Source organism: Zonotrichia leucophrys, chromosome 15 (assembly GCF_028769735.1).
Source record: "Zonotrichia leucophrys gambelii isolate GWCS_2022_RI chromosome 15, RI_Zleu_2.0, whole genome shotgun sequence".
In the NCBI taxonomy this organism is placed as follows: domain Eukaryota; kingdom Metazoa; phylum Chordata; class Aves; order Passeriformes; family Passerellidae; genus Zonotrichia; species Zonotrichia leucophrys.
The window spans coordinates 5776255-5792032 of NC_088185.1; the positions used below are offsets into that span (position 1 = coordinate 5776255).

At 41.9% G+C, this 15778-nt stretch overlaps 1 protein-coding gene across 8 annotated transcripts in view; it reads right to left on the minus strand.

Annotated features, from left to right (window-relative positions):
* Positions 1-15778, minus strand: part of GALNT9 (polypeptide N-acetylgalactosaminyltransferase 9) — a 257312-nt gene that overhangs the window by 81890 nt on the left and 159644 nt on the right. For all 8 annotated transcript variants that reach the window (XM_064726604.1, XM_064726603.1, XM_064726601.1 and 5 more), the window contains 2 exons: positions 5160-5326; positions 3247-3421 (listed from right to left, as the gene is read on the minus strand). In XM_064726604.1, coding sequence (XP_064582674.1) covers positions 3247-3421; positions 5160-5326 — 342 coding nt within the window. The remainder of the gene's footprint in view (positions 1-3246; positions 3422-5159; positions 5327-15778) is intronic.

The following is a 15778-nucleotide window of genomic DNA, read 5'->3' on the forward strand; positions in this document are numbered from 1 at the left end:
CCCTATCTCTGTAATCTCTTTCCTGCTCCCAGAAATAATGTAGGGAAGGTCTCTTCTCCTTGTCATGCTATTCTTTCCCATCTCTCAAAGACAGGGGTTTTTACAATGCTCTGCATGTTCTGCAACACAATCAGCACCCAGGATGTGCTGTCTGCTCTCAGGGGTGCCTTCAGCATGCTGGGTGCACCTAACCTAAAGGTCAGAGCAGGAATGCTCTAATCTTCTGAAAACTGAACTAAACAAGCTTAACTACACCTCAGAGAAGAAAGCACAGCAGCTTTTCCTCCCTCTTGGCTCTGCTGGGTTGCTGGCTCCCACTGACATCAAGTAACCACCAAAAAAAGACCAGGTTCTGCTCCAACAGGACAGGTAGAATTTTCGAAGTGAAATGTACACATACATTACCCTGTAATTCTAATTTAAAATTCCATTTGAGGATTAATAGCAATGGCCTCCCTTTCAGGCAGTCCTCTCCACTTCCACCCTCACAGCAGCTGTATTGGCTCACACTATCAAAAGCCTTAAGGGGAACAGGTCAGTTGAAAATCACTGCTCTGAGATAACATATTTCTACACCTGAGAAGCCAAAAAGCAGCAATTAAGCACAGCAAAATAAATAATTCAATAGCTAATTTGACCTGCCAGGTTGCAGAGTATTTTTTTATATCCTACCAGATTGTAATTTAGTTTAGAAGAAGTGTCCCTGGAGAGCAATGCTGTGAGAGCCCATAAAATGCTATAGTATGATATCAGGCAAAAAGCCACCTGTAAATAGGCCACTATTGTTTAAAGAAGTTTTTTGTTGTTGTCAGTCCTGCATATTTCATGAGAAAGTGTGATGAAGTCCTTCTTTGATTCTTTATGAATTAATCTGCCAACTGATTAGGCAGGTAAAGCAGCCATAGATTGGGAAACTAAATTGCACTGCAGGCACTTGACTTTTAGATGGAACACAAACCAAACAGAAAGCTAAATGCTCTTTTCTGTGGTAAAGGAATTGGCTCCTTTTTAATTGCCTCACAAATAATCCATAGACAGCTTTTAGTGGGAGCAATCCATGTGGCCTCTGAATACATAAATAAGCACTGAAAACGGGGGGAAATATTCATGCAAGGTGCAACTTAGTGGGAGAATAGAACAGCAAGAGCTTTAACAAGAGACTCCCACCTGATTGCTGAGTTGGTGGGGCAGTGCTAACCTGGTGTGAAAAAATAGAGCAGTCCAGATGGAAGGACCTCAGTTCCTCCCAGTCAGAGGAGATGAGATGAAAATGGAGGTGACAGGCAACCCCATGTGCACAGGTGAACTAAAACTGGGAGAAGTGGGCGAGGCAGGGATTGAGATGGCTCTGAGCAGCCACAAAGGCTGAGTGGAGCAAGAGGAGAAATACCAGGGAACACTCTGAGCCCTCAGGCTGAAATGGAGGGACACAGGAGGCTCCTGGAGCACATTTCTCTCCCCATTGATCACTGAGTGCCCCACAGCAGGGACAGAGCCTGGCTGGAAGGAAGGTGCACCAGGCAGGGGCAGAAAACACAAACCTTTTATCTTGGATGTGCTCTCTCATTTACTGAGCACTCCAGGTTCTTGCTGCGCTGATCTCAACCCTTTCTGACAGTAAAAAACCAAACCCTAACAAACCCCAAAGCAACCACAAAGCCCTTTCCTGCTTACTGACACCATTGCTGAGCTTCCCTGGGTATAGTACATCAGATAGATCTCAATGTCCTTATAAAATGATAACAAAATTCTCCTCAAGCCCCAGAATACTGCAGCTTGGGAAGGACAAGCACTGGGGACAGCACCCAGAGCATGCTCTCCCCAGTCTCTGATCCTGGCCCATAGCTGCTGTTACCCTAGATGAATGTTTGAAAAAAAAATGTGAAAGATCTACTTGCTTTAAAAGGAAATAAATAAATTAAACCAGCTCTTAAGCTTCTAGAAAATTACTACAGCTGCTATTATAGCCTAACATAGTCCTAAGGAAAAAAGATGGGATGATCATAAAACAGGTGCACTACAAGACTTATTTTATTGCATCTCCCATTTTATAAAGATATTCATGAACATATAAAAATAAACACTCTACTCCTTTGCAATTAAGTTTCTCTCTAGTTGTAAGTACAGCTATTTTTAGTTTTAATTTGAGGATATCTCCCAGAATTGCGGAGCATAATCATTTCCACCATAACTCTGCATCATCATTATCAAATACCAGCCTATCTTTGGAAAATGCACGTTTTACATGCCAAAGGTCCCAGAAGTCCTTTTGCAGCTGATGGTACAGATCAGCTCCTACAGTCCCAACTTCCAGTAATGCCAAATATTGGCCACCAAGTGGTGCTACAAAGATTTATTCCAAATGCAGTTCTGGCCCATTAAACCAAAAGGGGATGGGGAAAGTCATGCTAATTTCAAGCCCTATTAAAATTGCAGGCAATAATTTAATGTTTCCCTCAAATGTAAATGCAAGGAAATTTATGAGGAAATCAGATTGGTATTCAAGTTTCTAGGAAGAAATGATAGAAAATGATGAGGAGGTAAAAGAAGCACTTGAAATCCTCCAGCCCAGAGCCTCCTTAATGGTGTCTCCCCATCTGACTGCTTTGGGATTTCACACCCATCGTGGTTCCAATTACTCCTCTCTCCACAGAGCCGTGCTAGACCAGGCACAGCAGCTTTTTTATGGTCTTGCAGCCATTGCAGGAGCCTGTCAGCAATGCTGCAATAATGAGGAGCACAATTCAGGAGTGCTTGCTGAGGTGATCCCTGCAGCCTCCTGTCATGGACATATTTTCTGAAAAATGCTTTTGCTAAGATCTTTTCTCCTGAGAAGCTGAGAGACCTCAGAAATGAAATGTAAACAATAATTATCAGCTGCTGTGGAGGCCAACAGGTGCATCTGTGAGTGGTCTCATGTGGTTGTTTTTAATTGATGGCCAATCACAGTCCAGCTGTCTCAGACTCTGGTCAGTCACAAGATTTTATTGTAATTTCATTCCATTTCTATTCCTTTCAAGCCTTCTGATGAAATCCTTTCTTCTATTCATTAGTATAGTTTTATTATATAATTTTCTTTTAATATAGTATATATCATACAATAATAAATAAGCCTTCTGAAACATGGACTCAAGATTCTCCTCTCTTCCTTCATCCCGGGACCCCTGCGAACGCCACCACAGCCTCCTCATCCTCCCTCAGCCCTGTCCCAGTGCCACCGTCCCTCTGGGCACAGCCAGCACTCACCAGCCAGTGTTGAACTCCACATGGGCATCGAAGAACCCCACCACGGGGGATGTTGCAGCTTTCCAGCCCTGGATCCTGGCTCGGATCAGCCCCTCGCGTTTGTTGTTGCGCACGATCTTCACCAGCCCCGGGTACCTCTTGTGCACGTACTGGTCCAGGTTAAACTTCAGCTCAACTGCAGGGCAAAATCAAAACCCACACAAGCATTTAGAATGAGAAAGGCCCTGCAATGTTGTGTTTTACTCTTATTCTGCAACAAAAAGGGAGAGGAGTCCTTAATTATTGCCAAACCCTTGGTGAGTCCCAGAGATACAAACCCAGCACCGAGGCATGGAGCAGCTCCAGGGGTTTCAGCCCAGAGAAATTCCCCACAGACCAGAGACTTTTCCCAGCTTTAATATGGATTTGAGTATACTGTCGAAGAGGTAGTTTTTAAAAAATTACTATTTAAAAAAAATTACTATTCTGATTCTCTGATGATTTGCATTATGTTACAACTGGCCTCTGGAGGAGCAATTCTGACTGTAAGCAAGTGTAACATGCCAGTCTGGTGATTTCTTTTTTCTGATTTATGCTGTTCAGTAGGAGTGAGGAAAATAACCTCAATGGATTTTGGGTCAAGAAGTAATTCAGATCACAATTAATTTCCCTTCATTTTCAGGGTTTCCCCTTAAATATAATTAAGATTCTTCAATACTAGGCTTCTTTCCTCTTTAACTAAATGGATATTGAAGATCTCAAATAGACTTCTCTTTTGTTCATTTTCAGGCATTCAATCACAGATGGAGCAGAACTCATTCACCCTTTTCAGCTTCATTTCAAGAGGCTTATAAACAGGCAAATTACCAAAATGGTCTCTCTATTTATTTTTTTTTAATCAATGTAGTTTGGTAATTCATTTACTCTGCAACTTATTCATAAAGTGGCTTTTGCCTAAATATCTTTATCAGAAAAACTAGTAGAAGCTTCCAGGACATTAGCAGCCTCATTTTTCTGATCTATATTAGACAGTAGAATCATTATCATTAGAATCAAAGACTTGATAAATCTCCAGTTATTTAGAAGAGTGGCAGAGAAAAGCCATATAAGAGTTCACTGAGAAATGATGAGTTCAATTCTCCTCAGGATTGCCTTGACTCAAACACTTTGCAGTCTCACATAATTACTCCACAGGTTACACTGCCATAACTGAAATCTGAATTGCATAAACACTTTCTTAAATCTATAGGTTTTGGAACTTATTTTCACTTGAGTTGTCTCCTCTCTCAGTTCTCTCTTCTCTTCAAGGATCTTGAAGAGTAAGAGCAACTTAAAACTGAAAGAACTTAAAGCTGTTGATCTGAGGAAGAAAGGCTAAATTTTAGACTTATTGGAAATAAATATGATTTTAGAAGAGGAATCAGTTCTAGAAGTGTAATGTCAGATTTAAACACAGCTCTTGTCCCTTGTATCCTGAGAATCTTCAAACATGACTATAATAGCACCTTGTGAAACATGCTGATAATAGCACCCTATATGCTCACCAATATTTGGATTTTGGGTTAAATCATGAAGAAACAATGTGCTGCCATATAAAAGACTAGAAACTATCTCTAAAGAGAATCTGTAGCCTCACTTTTCTTTGGCAGCAGAATTTGAACGTTTATTCTATTGATGATGATGATATTCCTCTGGATTTGGAGAAAAGTGTCCTATTAGGATTGCCTTCATAAATGCCATTCATTCTGTTAGGATTTCAATGAAATCAACAGGCTTTATCCACCTAATGTTTATTTGTTATACAAATAGTCAATATTTACTCACAGCTTTGCGCAAATGGCTCGATCAACCCTCCCATCAACAAACACATTTACATTTCACACCTAGAAACCACACGGGGCACGATGCTTAGAGGCAAAGTGACAAAAGCTCACCATTGTCACTGTTGTCATCCACCAGGATGATCTCCTTGAGCAGGTGGGACGGGGTGTGGTTCACCACGCTGTGCACGGAGCGCAGGATGACAGAGAGAGCCTCGTTCACAAAGATGAACACCACCGAGATCTGGGGCAGGTCCTCCGGGTAGCTCATCTGCTTGCACCTGGAGAGGGGAAAGGCACAATTAAAACCCAAGCAGCCACTGGGAGCCAAACCAGACTGAAGAGCATCCTCCTCTCCTTGCTCTTCACCCGTGTAGGGATTTGCAGAATTTGTCTTTTCTTGATTCTTGAGGTTTTAGCTTTAGCTGGGGACCAAGGACAAATGATCCAAATCTCAGGCCCAAGAGCACAAACAACGTGGGCTGAAAAGAGAAAAACAAGGATGGGACTTCATAAGCTAAAGCTGGAATTGGACAATTTACTCCAACATGCAAAAGGACCAGAACTTTTCAAAGATGACCAGCCATCCATTTTGTGACCATTTTGGTTCATCTTGGGTGTAGCCCTGGCTGGGCTCTTGTGCTGCCCAAGGTGGATCCACTGAGGCCTTTTAATGAATACCTACTTTATTCTTTAGCTCTATCCAGCCTCTATTCTAGGCCAGCCTTCACAAGGCACCATTCTAACCTCAAGGAAAGATGTGGTAAAGGCTCAAAAGAATCAGTCTGGTTAGGAGCAGCCCTCTCCATCAGCCCAGTGTATAACACAGGGTGTGTGCATGCACATGCTTTATGCTATCTGTGCATGCACACAGATTTGTAGCAGCTCTCCTTTCCTGTGAGGTTAAAAGCATCTCTTGAAAACCAAAGGACTATCAATTGCTCTGCTCAAAAATAACCTGGAGAAGGCCCGCAATGGCACACCCTGGCTGGGCTCCATGGGGAACCTCCAGCAGCTTTGCTGCTAACTCACAACTGCAGCAGAACTTTAAAAGCAGCATTTGCTCAAGCAAATTTTGCATTTGCCCACAGAGAGAGCACTTTGCCACCCTTTCTGACTGCACAGTTTGTGCAAAAAGAACAAACACGTGATGGTTGTTGTACAGGCCTGCACTTGCTGAATTATCTGCAAACAGGTCTGCTCCCTCTGAGATGTTGCCTTGCTAGGCTGCTACATCCTCATTCACAATTTGCTTTTGTGCTGCTCACTGATAGATATATTTTACCACAGACCATTTTGAGAAGAAAACCTGAGGCCTGGAGAAGTTGCACAGCACAGAGCAGAGCTCCTGCTTCCCAAGTGCTCAGCCCATGCCCCTCTGTAACACCACGCTGCCCTATTTCAGTGGGATTCTCCCCCATTAGCAAAGAGGCTAACTTTAAAAGCTACCTACCTGTTCTCACAGTCAAAAAGCCATTCAGAATTACCATAGCAATTGCTGAACTTGCTCTCTAAAATACTGCTAATGATATCACAGAAAATGACTTCTCCTGCTCTTATCAAACTTTCTGACCTCTATGCTCATTACTTTGGCATAACAATCACTTTTTTCCCCACTATCAGCAGTCATGGGGATAGGGCAGGTGACAAATGCTTGACTGCTGGGTAACCTCTGCAAGTCAGTTATGAATTCTAGTAAAGTGTAATGATTCATAATTCCTGATCCCAGCACTATTTGCTCAGAGACCTGAGCACTCATCATTGATTCCAGTGCTACCATAGTTACTCACTGGCAGCCTGTGCCACACAGAGGACCACTCTGTAAAACTTCTGGCTAAGCAGCATTCTTACACAGCCTAAAAATAAACCTGTAACAAGGAGAGAGGTTTTCAGGAGGCATGAATGTTCTGACACAGTCCCCTTTTTTGAATTTCTTTTTTGAATTTCTTTTTTGAATGCAATTTTCCTCTTGAGCACACTGGCTTATCAAAGAAGTGCATCAGGAATGCTGCAGTAACAGGAATGAGCCATCAGCTAAAAACATGGACCTTGCAAGGTTTCCTGTGATGAGGGACATCTTTTACCTGACAGCAATTTTCTCTAGAGTCCCACACATCTCAAACTGCAGCTCAGGAAATCAGAGCAGTTCCCAGGGAGTGGGTGCCCTGCTGGTGCAGGTGAGGCAGAGGAGGGAGCCCACCCCAGGCCATCCCTGCTCAGAGGGACCTCAGAGAATTAGGAATTTTGCTGAACATTTCTGAGGAAAAAGTATTTTCTTAATTGGCAAGTGAACTGAAACACCTGGGTACCCAGCTGCATGTTGCTGGTCAGACTGACAGGGTAACTACAAGTGGGACCAATTTCAGTGCTTTTCTGCCATCCTCCCGCTTTAATTCAGAGAAGAAAAAAAAAAAAAAAAAGAAAAATCTAATTCTAGCTGTAAAACCAGCACACCTGAACCATAATCTCCTAATTTTTGATTTATTTGTTCTTCATCACATTAAATCAATGCATTATTGTCCCAAGTGTGGCTCCATGGCCTTGCTGGTTCACAAGACTTTTCATGCCTTAGTTCTCAGTGATTACTTACACTGTAGGGCATCAGGGACTGCTTTAGATAAAAAGCTGGTATGAATTTCTTATTCCACCTGGATGAAGTCATGCCTATCACTTCTCACTGCAGCCTTTTGTTTCTCAGTTCTTCCCTTTTTTTTTCTATTAGCAGGACATAGTTGAAAAACTGCATTTTGACTGCATTTAGAAAGAGCAGTCCAAACAAAATATATTGGAATATCTTTGGTAGTGCCACTGCAACAGGAACACCTAGATGGGAAAAAGCAAAGCTCAGAATTTAGCAGTAGTTTTAAAGCTGCCATAAATTTATTTATTGCAGCGAGGATGAAGAACAGCAAAAGCAGCTGTCCAGCTGAGCACTTTCCAAAGCACGGCAGTGATTTAAGGGTTTATTTCCTGCAGGCTTCAAGTCAACCTTGAACTCCCAACTCCTTAGGTCACTTCACAAAATGAGATTGATGTGCTGAGGTAGACAGGAGAAATTACTGGTCCACTACCAAACACTTCTGATGATGCTTGAGAGCATGAGCAATCCCAGTTAAGGTGTCTTTCCTTAAAAATCAGTGGGTGCTTTAAGTGCTTTGCTGGATTGTTGCCTGAGTTCTTCCCAAAGTGTTCTCTAATTAGACACCAGCCACAGCAATTTACAGTTAACACTTCCTTCATTCCAAGAAACTCTAACCAGGGTTTGACGCTCCTAGCCAAACAGAGACATGAGCGAACCTCACCCTGCCAAGGCACACCCAGCTTTGGGTGCCACCTCAGCCACCCCTGCTCAGCCAGAGCCTCACAAGGGCTCTGCACTGGGTCAGACAGTGGTGCCTGTAAAAAAGGGACACAAAGAGTGACAGAATTCTCCTTGCAGCAGCCCTGGAGGAGGCAGCAGGGGACAGTTCATTACAGAGGAGAGGGAAGGCTGTAACAAGCCAAAGGGCATCCTTGCAGAAAAGAACTGGAGCAGCAGCCTGGACACAGAGAAAATCATCAGGCAAAAACCTATGAGCTAATGATGGGGCAGCTTAGCACAAGAATAGGCCCTTTTATTATTTCTTTTGAGAAGAAAATTACCAGAATGGGAAGAAATTAAACTGTACAGAATGCACTAACAAGGCACAGCTTTATAATCCTTCAGCCTTACTGCCAACAGAACCGTGGTAAGAAATGTGGAAATATCCCTTTTTCAGCCCTGATGCTGTGCAGTGCCTGAGTGTTTGAAGCTGAGGGTTCAAACTGAGTGTTTGAAGCTCCCAGTGCTCTGCCAGGGAAGGGAGCTGGATCCCACCACAGTCTTCCCTTCTCTGCACCAGGTCTGACCACATTGAACTGTGGGAACAAGAACAATTTCAGCAATGGACAGCTGAAACCCGGCCTTGTTAACACCAGCACTCCTGAGTTGAGGAAGAATTGAGTGCACATTTGACCTCTGTGGTAGCTAAAGATGGTGTGAGCTGGGCATAGCTCACATCCAATATTCCTGTGATTTTAAATCAGCATTCAGGACTGCCAGCAGGTCCCACAGAGTCCAAGCAGCAGAGGAGTCCAGGGCTCCAGGGCACACAGGTACCTGGGCAGGGACCTGCTGGATGCCTGCAGGACTGGGGGCTCCAGCAAAGGCTGACAATGCCATGGCTAATCACTTCCATGGGCCAGCTGAGGATGGATTAATCCTGATGTGTGAAACAGCCCTGCAGGCTCCTCTCATACAGCATGCCAAGCATCAAACCTGGGGCATCCTGCTGCTGTCTTGGGAAAGGTCTTTGAGTGCTCTCATTCTGTATTTGCTACTGCAGAGCTTGGCTGGCAACCCAGAGGTATTTCCTTTCAGATCATTTTTCTCTATTCTAGAGATGATTTTCACTCATTCATTCCCTCACATTGAACTGGCTCCTTAAATGAACATTTCCCAGCCAGCCTCCTGAGCCCAACTGTGAGAACTGTCTTGCAGGCTTCATAAGAAAATGGGAAAAGCTCTTTGGTTGGCAGATCAGAAACTTGGGGGAAAAATCATGTACTAACATAAAAAGGTCACAGATCAGAAACTGGGACATGAGAAAAACAAAAGGTGCTCAACTGCACATGAACGTGCTCAAGGCAACCTTGTAAGCTTGGAGGCATTAAAGGGAAGAAAATTTTCTTCTGGCTGGAGCTTCATTCCCTGATAGATGTATTTACTCTATTTGTATCTGTTCCAAGAGAAACACGTGAAGTCCTCTATTTATCAGGCTGCTCTTACAGTCCATTTGGGTTGCACTATTTTTTGTGAAGGACTGTCACTGCAGCCATGCAGGTAGTTCAATGCATTACCAAAAAAAAAAAAAAAAAAGAAAAAAGAAACATCTTCCCTGCTCTATTTCCCCTGCCCTTTTTTCCTGTCTCTAAACTTGCTAAACTCCAAAAATGAGTTTTGCTCGCAGACCTTAATATACTGAGTTTGGAAATGGATTAAGCAATGCTTTTAGAGATTTCTGACAGCTTTACCCTTCAGGAAGAAATGCAAACAAAATTAAAGCTGCTTCATGAATCTTTAAAGTGTTTAATACAAGATACGTTTTTCCAATGAACTACTGGGACGGAGTTGACTGAAGGTTCCTCTCCTTCACAAACCTGATGAAATTGCTGGGCTTGAAGAAACATCTGCAGTTATAGCAAAAAAACCCTACCCCTACATGATCTGTGCCTTGAAAGCTTCAGAATGATCTGTGTTCATGTTTTATAGCCACAGCAGGAGAACAAGTTGGAACAGCTCCTTATTTGGTGCACGATCAATGAAAGGACAAAGATAAATATTTTAAAAGATTATTGAACTCTTTCTCTTTAATGCTAACAAATACTGCTTTTAATCACTAGGTCAATATGTATTTTGAGCCCTGTTAAACCAAGGGCTCAGACTAATCTTACCTACATGGTTACCTTTTAGCACCTAAATGCTACTGTGACTCCTATAGGCACAGACGATTTACCACAGCTAAATCACTGAATTTAGTGCCTAGCTCAGTGCCTGATTTCTTTCTCCAGAAACCCACTGAGGCTTTACAGCTAGTGCTGGATGCAATAGTAACTTTTGAGCTGCAGAAATAAACTAGCATCGCCTTCCTCTTCCACACTGGCACGGAAGAGGAGACGTGACAAGCTGCAAATGTCTGGTTCCCCAGCACGGATCCAGCTGCTGACCAGTCTGCAGCAGCAGCAGTGACAGCCCACAAAACTGATTAGCTTCATGGATCATGAATCTGTCAGCCAGAGGCTCCAACTCCTTCCTAATTAATTCTCCTTCTCAGCAGAGGATGTTAACTGTATTATGGCACAACATTCTCTTTCTGTTGAGGGCAGATTTTCCTGCCCTATCCAAAAACCCAAATGGAAAAATTTTGAGTTCAAGACTTGCTCTTACTTTCTCCCCCTCTTTTGCAGCTCAAGGATACTTCCTAAGAATACATAATATAAATACATTTCCTATATAGTCATTATATACTCAAATATGTATTCATTTCCTAAGAACACATAATATAAATATAACTGTGAACAAGAGAGCAGTGGTACAGAACATTGATGCTCTATGCACCTTGAGAAAACAGCACATTGTATTTATAAGGTAAGAGAAAATAGCCATTTTCAGAAAAAGCCTTGAAATTATGGTGATACCAGAAGATACCTTCACAGTCTGTGGTCCTTATGGAACAGCTTCAATTTTGAAATATCCTACAGCAGAAAAATCAACGCCTTCTTCCTGAATTTGTTTGGAGAATTGCAGGTACAGGATACAGTGCAATTCTTGTTGGTGCTGTAAGTCTGAGGAAATCCACAAAAATAACCTTTTTTCCATTTTTTCTCATATACAGTGATGTTGATGATTATTTTCTCATAAAGTCAGATATTAAATCTATATACTGTAGGAATTCCCACCAGCTTTTTTTACACGCTCCTTGACATATCTTTTTTCTTATTTTGCATCCAGAAGTCTAGGAAAGAAATCCCCTACACTCATCAGAAAGAAACCAGGCCAAGTCCTTGCACCTGAGGTAACCTCAAACACTTCCTGTATCAAGGAAAAGTGTCCTTTCATGTCAACCACAAACAAATGTCTGCAATGTGCAATGAGTTTTCCAGAACACATCTGGTCATGGGAATTTCCCACATTCCCAGGCTGGACAATTGGATTGGATGTCTGTAGGATTTGCAGACTGAAGAACAGCACCATCCTTCCTAAAATAACTGTCTTTTGTACCTTAGGACCCTTCACTGTTCTATTTCCTACTGGAAAGACCAAATTTCTATCCTATATTATTTCTATGAAGGAGAGACCCCTTTCACCTGGACACAGGTAGGTTAAAGATCTCCATCAATTTTCAATAACACACATTGGACAAGGGCTCCCTGAGAATGACAGATTTTTTTTTTTTTCTGTTGCCTTTCTTTTAAATTCCAGGCCAGTACAACTGTGACTAATTGCTCTGCTCATAAAAACCCAACACATGTTTGTGCCTTTTGTTTTATAACACATTTGCTCTATTTGGTTTAATTCCTCCTTTCTCCAAGCAAATTATTTTTATATTTATAGTAGAAAGCCCTGAGAACTGTCAATCAGTGACTGATAGCACACTATATATGCATAGTTAACATATGCAGCAAGATGACTCTACTTGTAGAGAATATTAACCCTTATATTTAAGATTATTAGACTCTTCAAAAGTAGCTGCTGCACACATAAAATAAGAGGCCTTCTATTTCACTGAGCTATTTCTGGTTTTCCTCAGGCAAACAATACCAGAAACATGCCATTATGTCTAATACCCTTATTGATTTATACATATAAAAATGCTAAAACTAGTTTCAATCACTTTTAAAACAAGCCTCTTTATTAACATGAAAAATGGCTCAAAGCTCGCGCTCACATCTTTCTGTAGTAAAAAGTCTTTGCTTTTTTTTTTGGTAACTTAACTTGAGTCACTAATATGTTTTGAAATACCATCTGTAAAAAATTTCCACTCTATCCCCCAGTGTGCCTGTCCGGATCTGCCTCTGGCTGTATGCATGCTGCATCACAAAGCATTAGGCTCATTGGAAATTAATGGAGAGGCTGAAATCTGCTTTCAAATGCTTTCCAAAAATCCCCAAAGAAAACAGATCCCCTGTGCAACTTTATTTTTAATGGTGCTGCACTTAAATTTAAGGAGGAGCTGAGCTAAATTCCAAGTGACATGTATTCTGCCTCGTTTTAGGTGATTAAAACAAACGGCTTCTTTAGTGATTCTCAAGATTTTGCAAATATCTTTGCCTCTGTTCCAACTGAATTCTTAGCTTGCATCCTTTTTAAAGTAAAAACTAGAAAAGAATTGTCTTTTATAAAAGCCGTAAAGGCAGTCTCAGAAAATTCAGCTTTGAGATTGGAGAGCTCTCTGAAGTTAAGTGAAATATAAAAATTGGTGAAACTGATGAAACCATATTAAATAAAGGCCAAACTAAAGGCATTGTGTCCATTTGATTTGAAGATCTTATCAGCAAAATACATTCAGGAAAACACCACCTTTTGTGCAACTTTTAAAAACTTAATTTTGGGAACTACGTTGTCTGTGGGGAGGAGAGAATATACACTCTCATTTCAGCTTCGCCAAAACTAAAATCTCGTATTTCAAACAGGGAAGGCTCAAAAAGAGCCATCCAGAAAGCCAGATTATGTTTTCCAGGGTGCACTGACAAAATTGGCTGCTGCCCAGTGTCCCCACTCCTTGTGCTGCCACCAAGGGTCATTGCTCTCCTGCGAGCCATGTGAAGCCATTCAGCTGCACCTCCAGCAGTGCCTGTTAGCACTTTTCCCATCAAAGGAGTAATTTTCCACTCAAGGTGATGCACCAAGATCCCAAAAAGGGTCTTTGTGGAGAAGGGATAATTAATCCCAGCGTGTCTGCAGGGAGTGAGATGGTAACAGCCCAGATATCCAGCAGCAGGGTCCATATCTGCAGGCACCACCTCCTCTGAAGCTCCTCTCCTGTTTCCTACTGAGCCCGTGCCAGACAGAAAGGAAAAGCAGTGGAATTGGTGAAATCAAAGGAATTATTTTCAATAAATAATGCATAAGAGTAAACTCACCCTTTTCCACTTGCACAGAAGAGTTTGCTGTACCTTTGAAGCTATTTGTTATTCAGATAATAATATGTAAATACAGGAAGTTATCCTTGGCTATTAAAAATGTACTGCAAGTATTTAACATTAAAAATTCCAGATACTTTTGTTTAATTTTGACTATCTCCCTGCCTCAGCTGGTGTTGCTGGTGCTGGACAGAGGCTGAGTATCAGAGTGTTACCTGGAAATGTAGGGCAATAAAAAAGTTTTCAAGGTAACTGCTGCAGAGCTCTTCATGAATTTCATTAAAGGTTTGCTGTCACGTTGCAGTGTAGTGGTAAGGAGAAGAATAGAGGAATGCAATATTTTTCCACTATCACTTCAGCTAACAATGTTTTTTACGGTCTGGGGAGGATATACAACCACGTTTGGCAAACAACCCCTTCTTTAATAGGCTCCAGTGTATTTCACAGGAGACCAGCTTTAATCTCAGGTCAAATTCAGTTATGCAGCAGAATGTTTCTTTCTACCTATGTACAAATACAGGATAGTTGGAGGAGTAAACCACCAAATGGGAGATCAGCCATAAACTGGATAAACTCCACCACTGCCTGCCAAAATTGTAGTGAGAAGCTCTTTAATCCTGACTTGTCCCAACTGCTGTGAGGCTGGTTGTAGCCCAGCAAGGTAATAATGCTCCCCTGGTAATCACAGCACTTTTCTGAGGTGGTGCACAAGCTCATTTGACTAACCAGCAATAGCCTTGAAATGTTTGAACAGTAGTCACGGGCTTCCTCCTACTTTAAATGATCAATTCCTATCAGAGTAAAAACAGAACCAAGTTTATGGTATGTGGGAGGAATTATGGTTCAAATAGAGCAGTGTTCCAAGAACAAATGCATAAAGAACATTGATTTAGCACTGAAAAATGGGAGTATTAAATCCAGGATGTTTAGATGCTTTATATGGGATTGAGGAGAGAGCCTGGTGGCAGCAGCTGAGTGTTCATAAAAAGTCTGAGTCAGGCAGAGAGGACAAAGGAAGGTGCATGTGCTGTGTGTGGGTAGGAAGCTGCCTGACAATCAGATGATGGAGCACATCCAAAGCTCTCCATGAGCTCTAGGTCAGGATCCCATAGGATAAATCATTAAGCAAGAGCAGCCAAATCCTAAATCCTTTACTCTCCCCACATCTTCCCCAGTGATACTCGCAGGGTTGTTCTCTGTGCATTACAGCTACTCTGTGAAATGTCCTGCTCAAGGAAAGCACCTGAGCTTGTCTTAACTTCACTGAGGTTATTCATACACTTAAAGCTAGGAACATATTTAAGTGCTTCATTGGACTGGAGCCTAATTGCACTTTTATAGCTTTTGTTTAAATTAAAGGCTAGTTAGAGGTGAACAGCACAGTATTCAACAATTTCATGCACTTAGAAGTTAAATGTTAACAACAGTTCCCTTCTAACTACTTACGTTGCTTCAGTTTGTATAACTTGAGAAAACTCTTGTGTTTTTATTTAGTTTTGGTTACATTTAGAAATGAAAAAAGTTTTTAAAAATCCAGCCACATTTACTGTCTAGCCCACAGCTAATACCTAGAGCACACACTTTATAGCAGCAAAACAGTGCAATGCATGGAGATTTTTTATATTTATGAGCTCTTATCCTAATTTGAAGAAAAAAAACAGGTCAACATGTGCTTGCTTTTCACTCAGGTTGACAGAAATTAGGCACACATCCTAGACCAGGCAACAAACTTAAGTAAAGCTGTGAATTTGAGCAGGCCAAGGACACTCAGAGCCTTTTCCTGGCTCTGAGATTTGGCCATTGCAGCACTTCACTGTTCCTGCACAAACCTGCTGAGAAACTACTCCCCAGTTGTCTGGTATCTTTTCTGTCTTGTCCACAGGCATTTTAAATTCTCATCCTCAGTGTTTGCAGAGTTAAATTAATTTGCCACCACAGAGAAAGGCAGCAGTGAGCACCATCACCTGCGTGCCCAGCAATCCTGCCGTTCCTCATCCCTCATCTGCAGACACACACATTCAACCAGATCCTTCCAGGCTGTTTGCTCAGCCCTGCACTCAGAGAAACTTTCC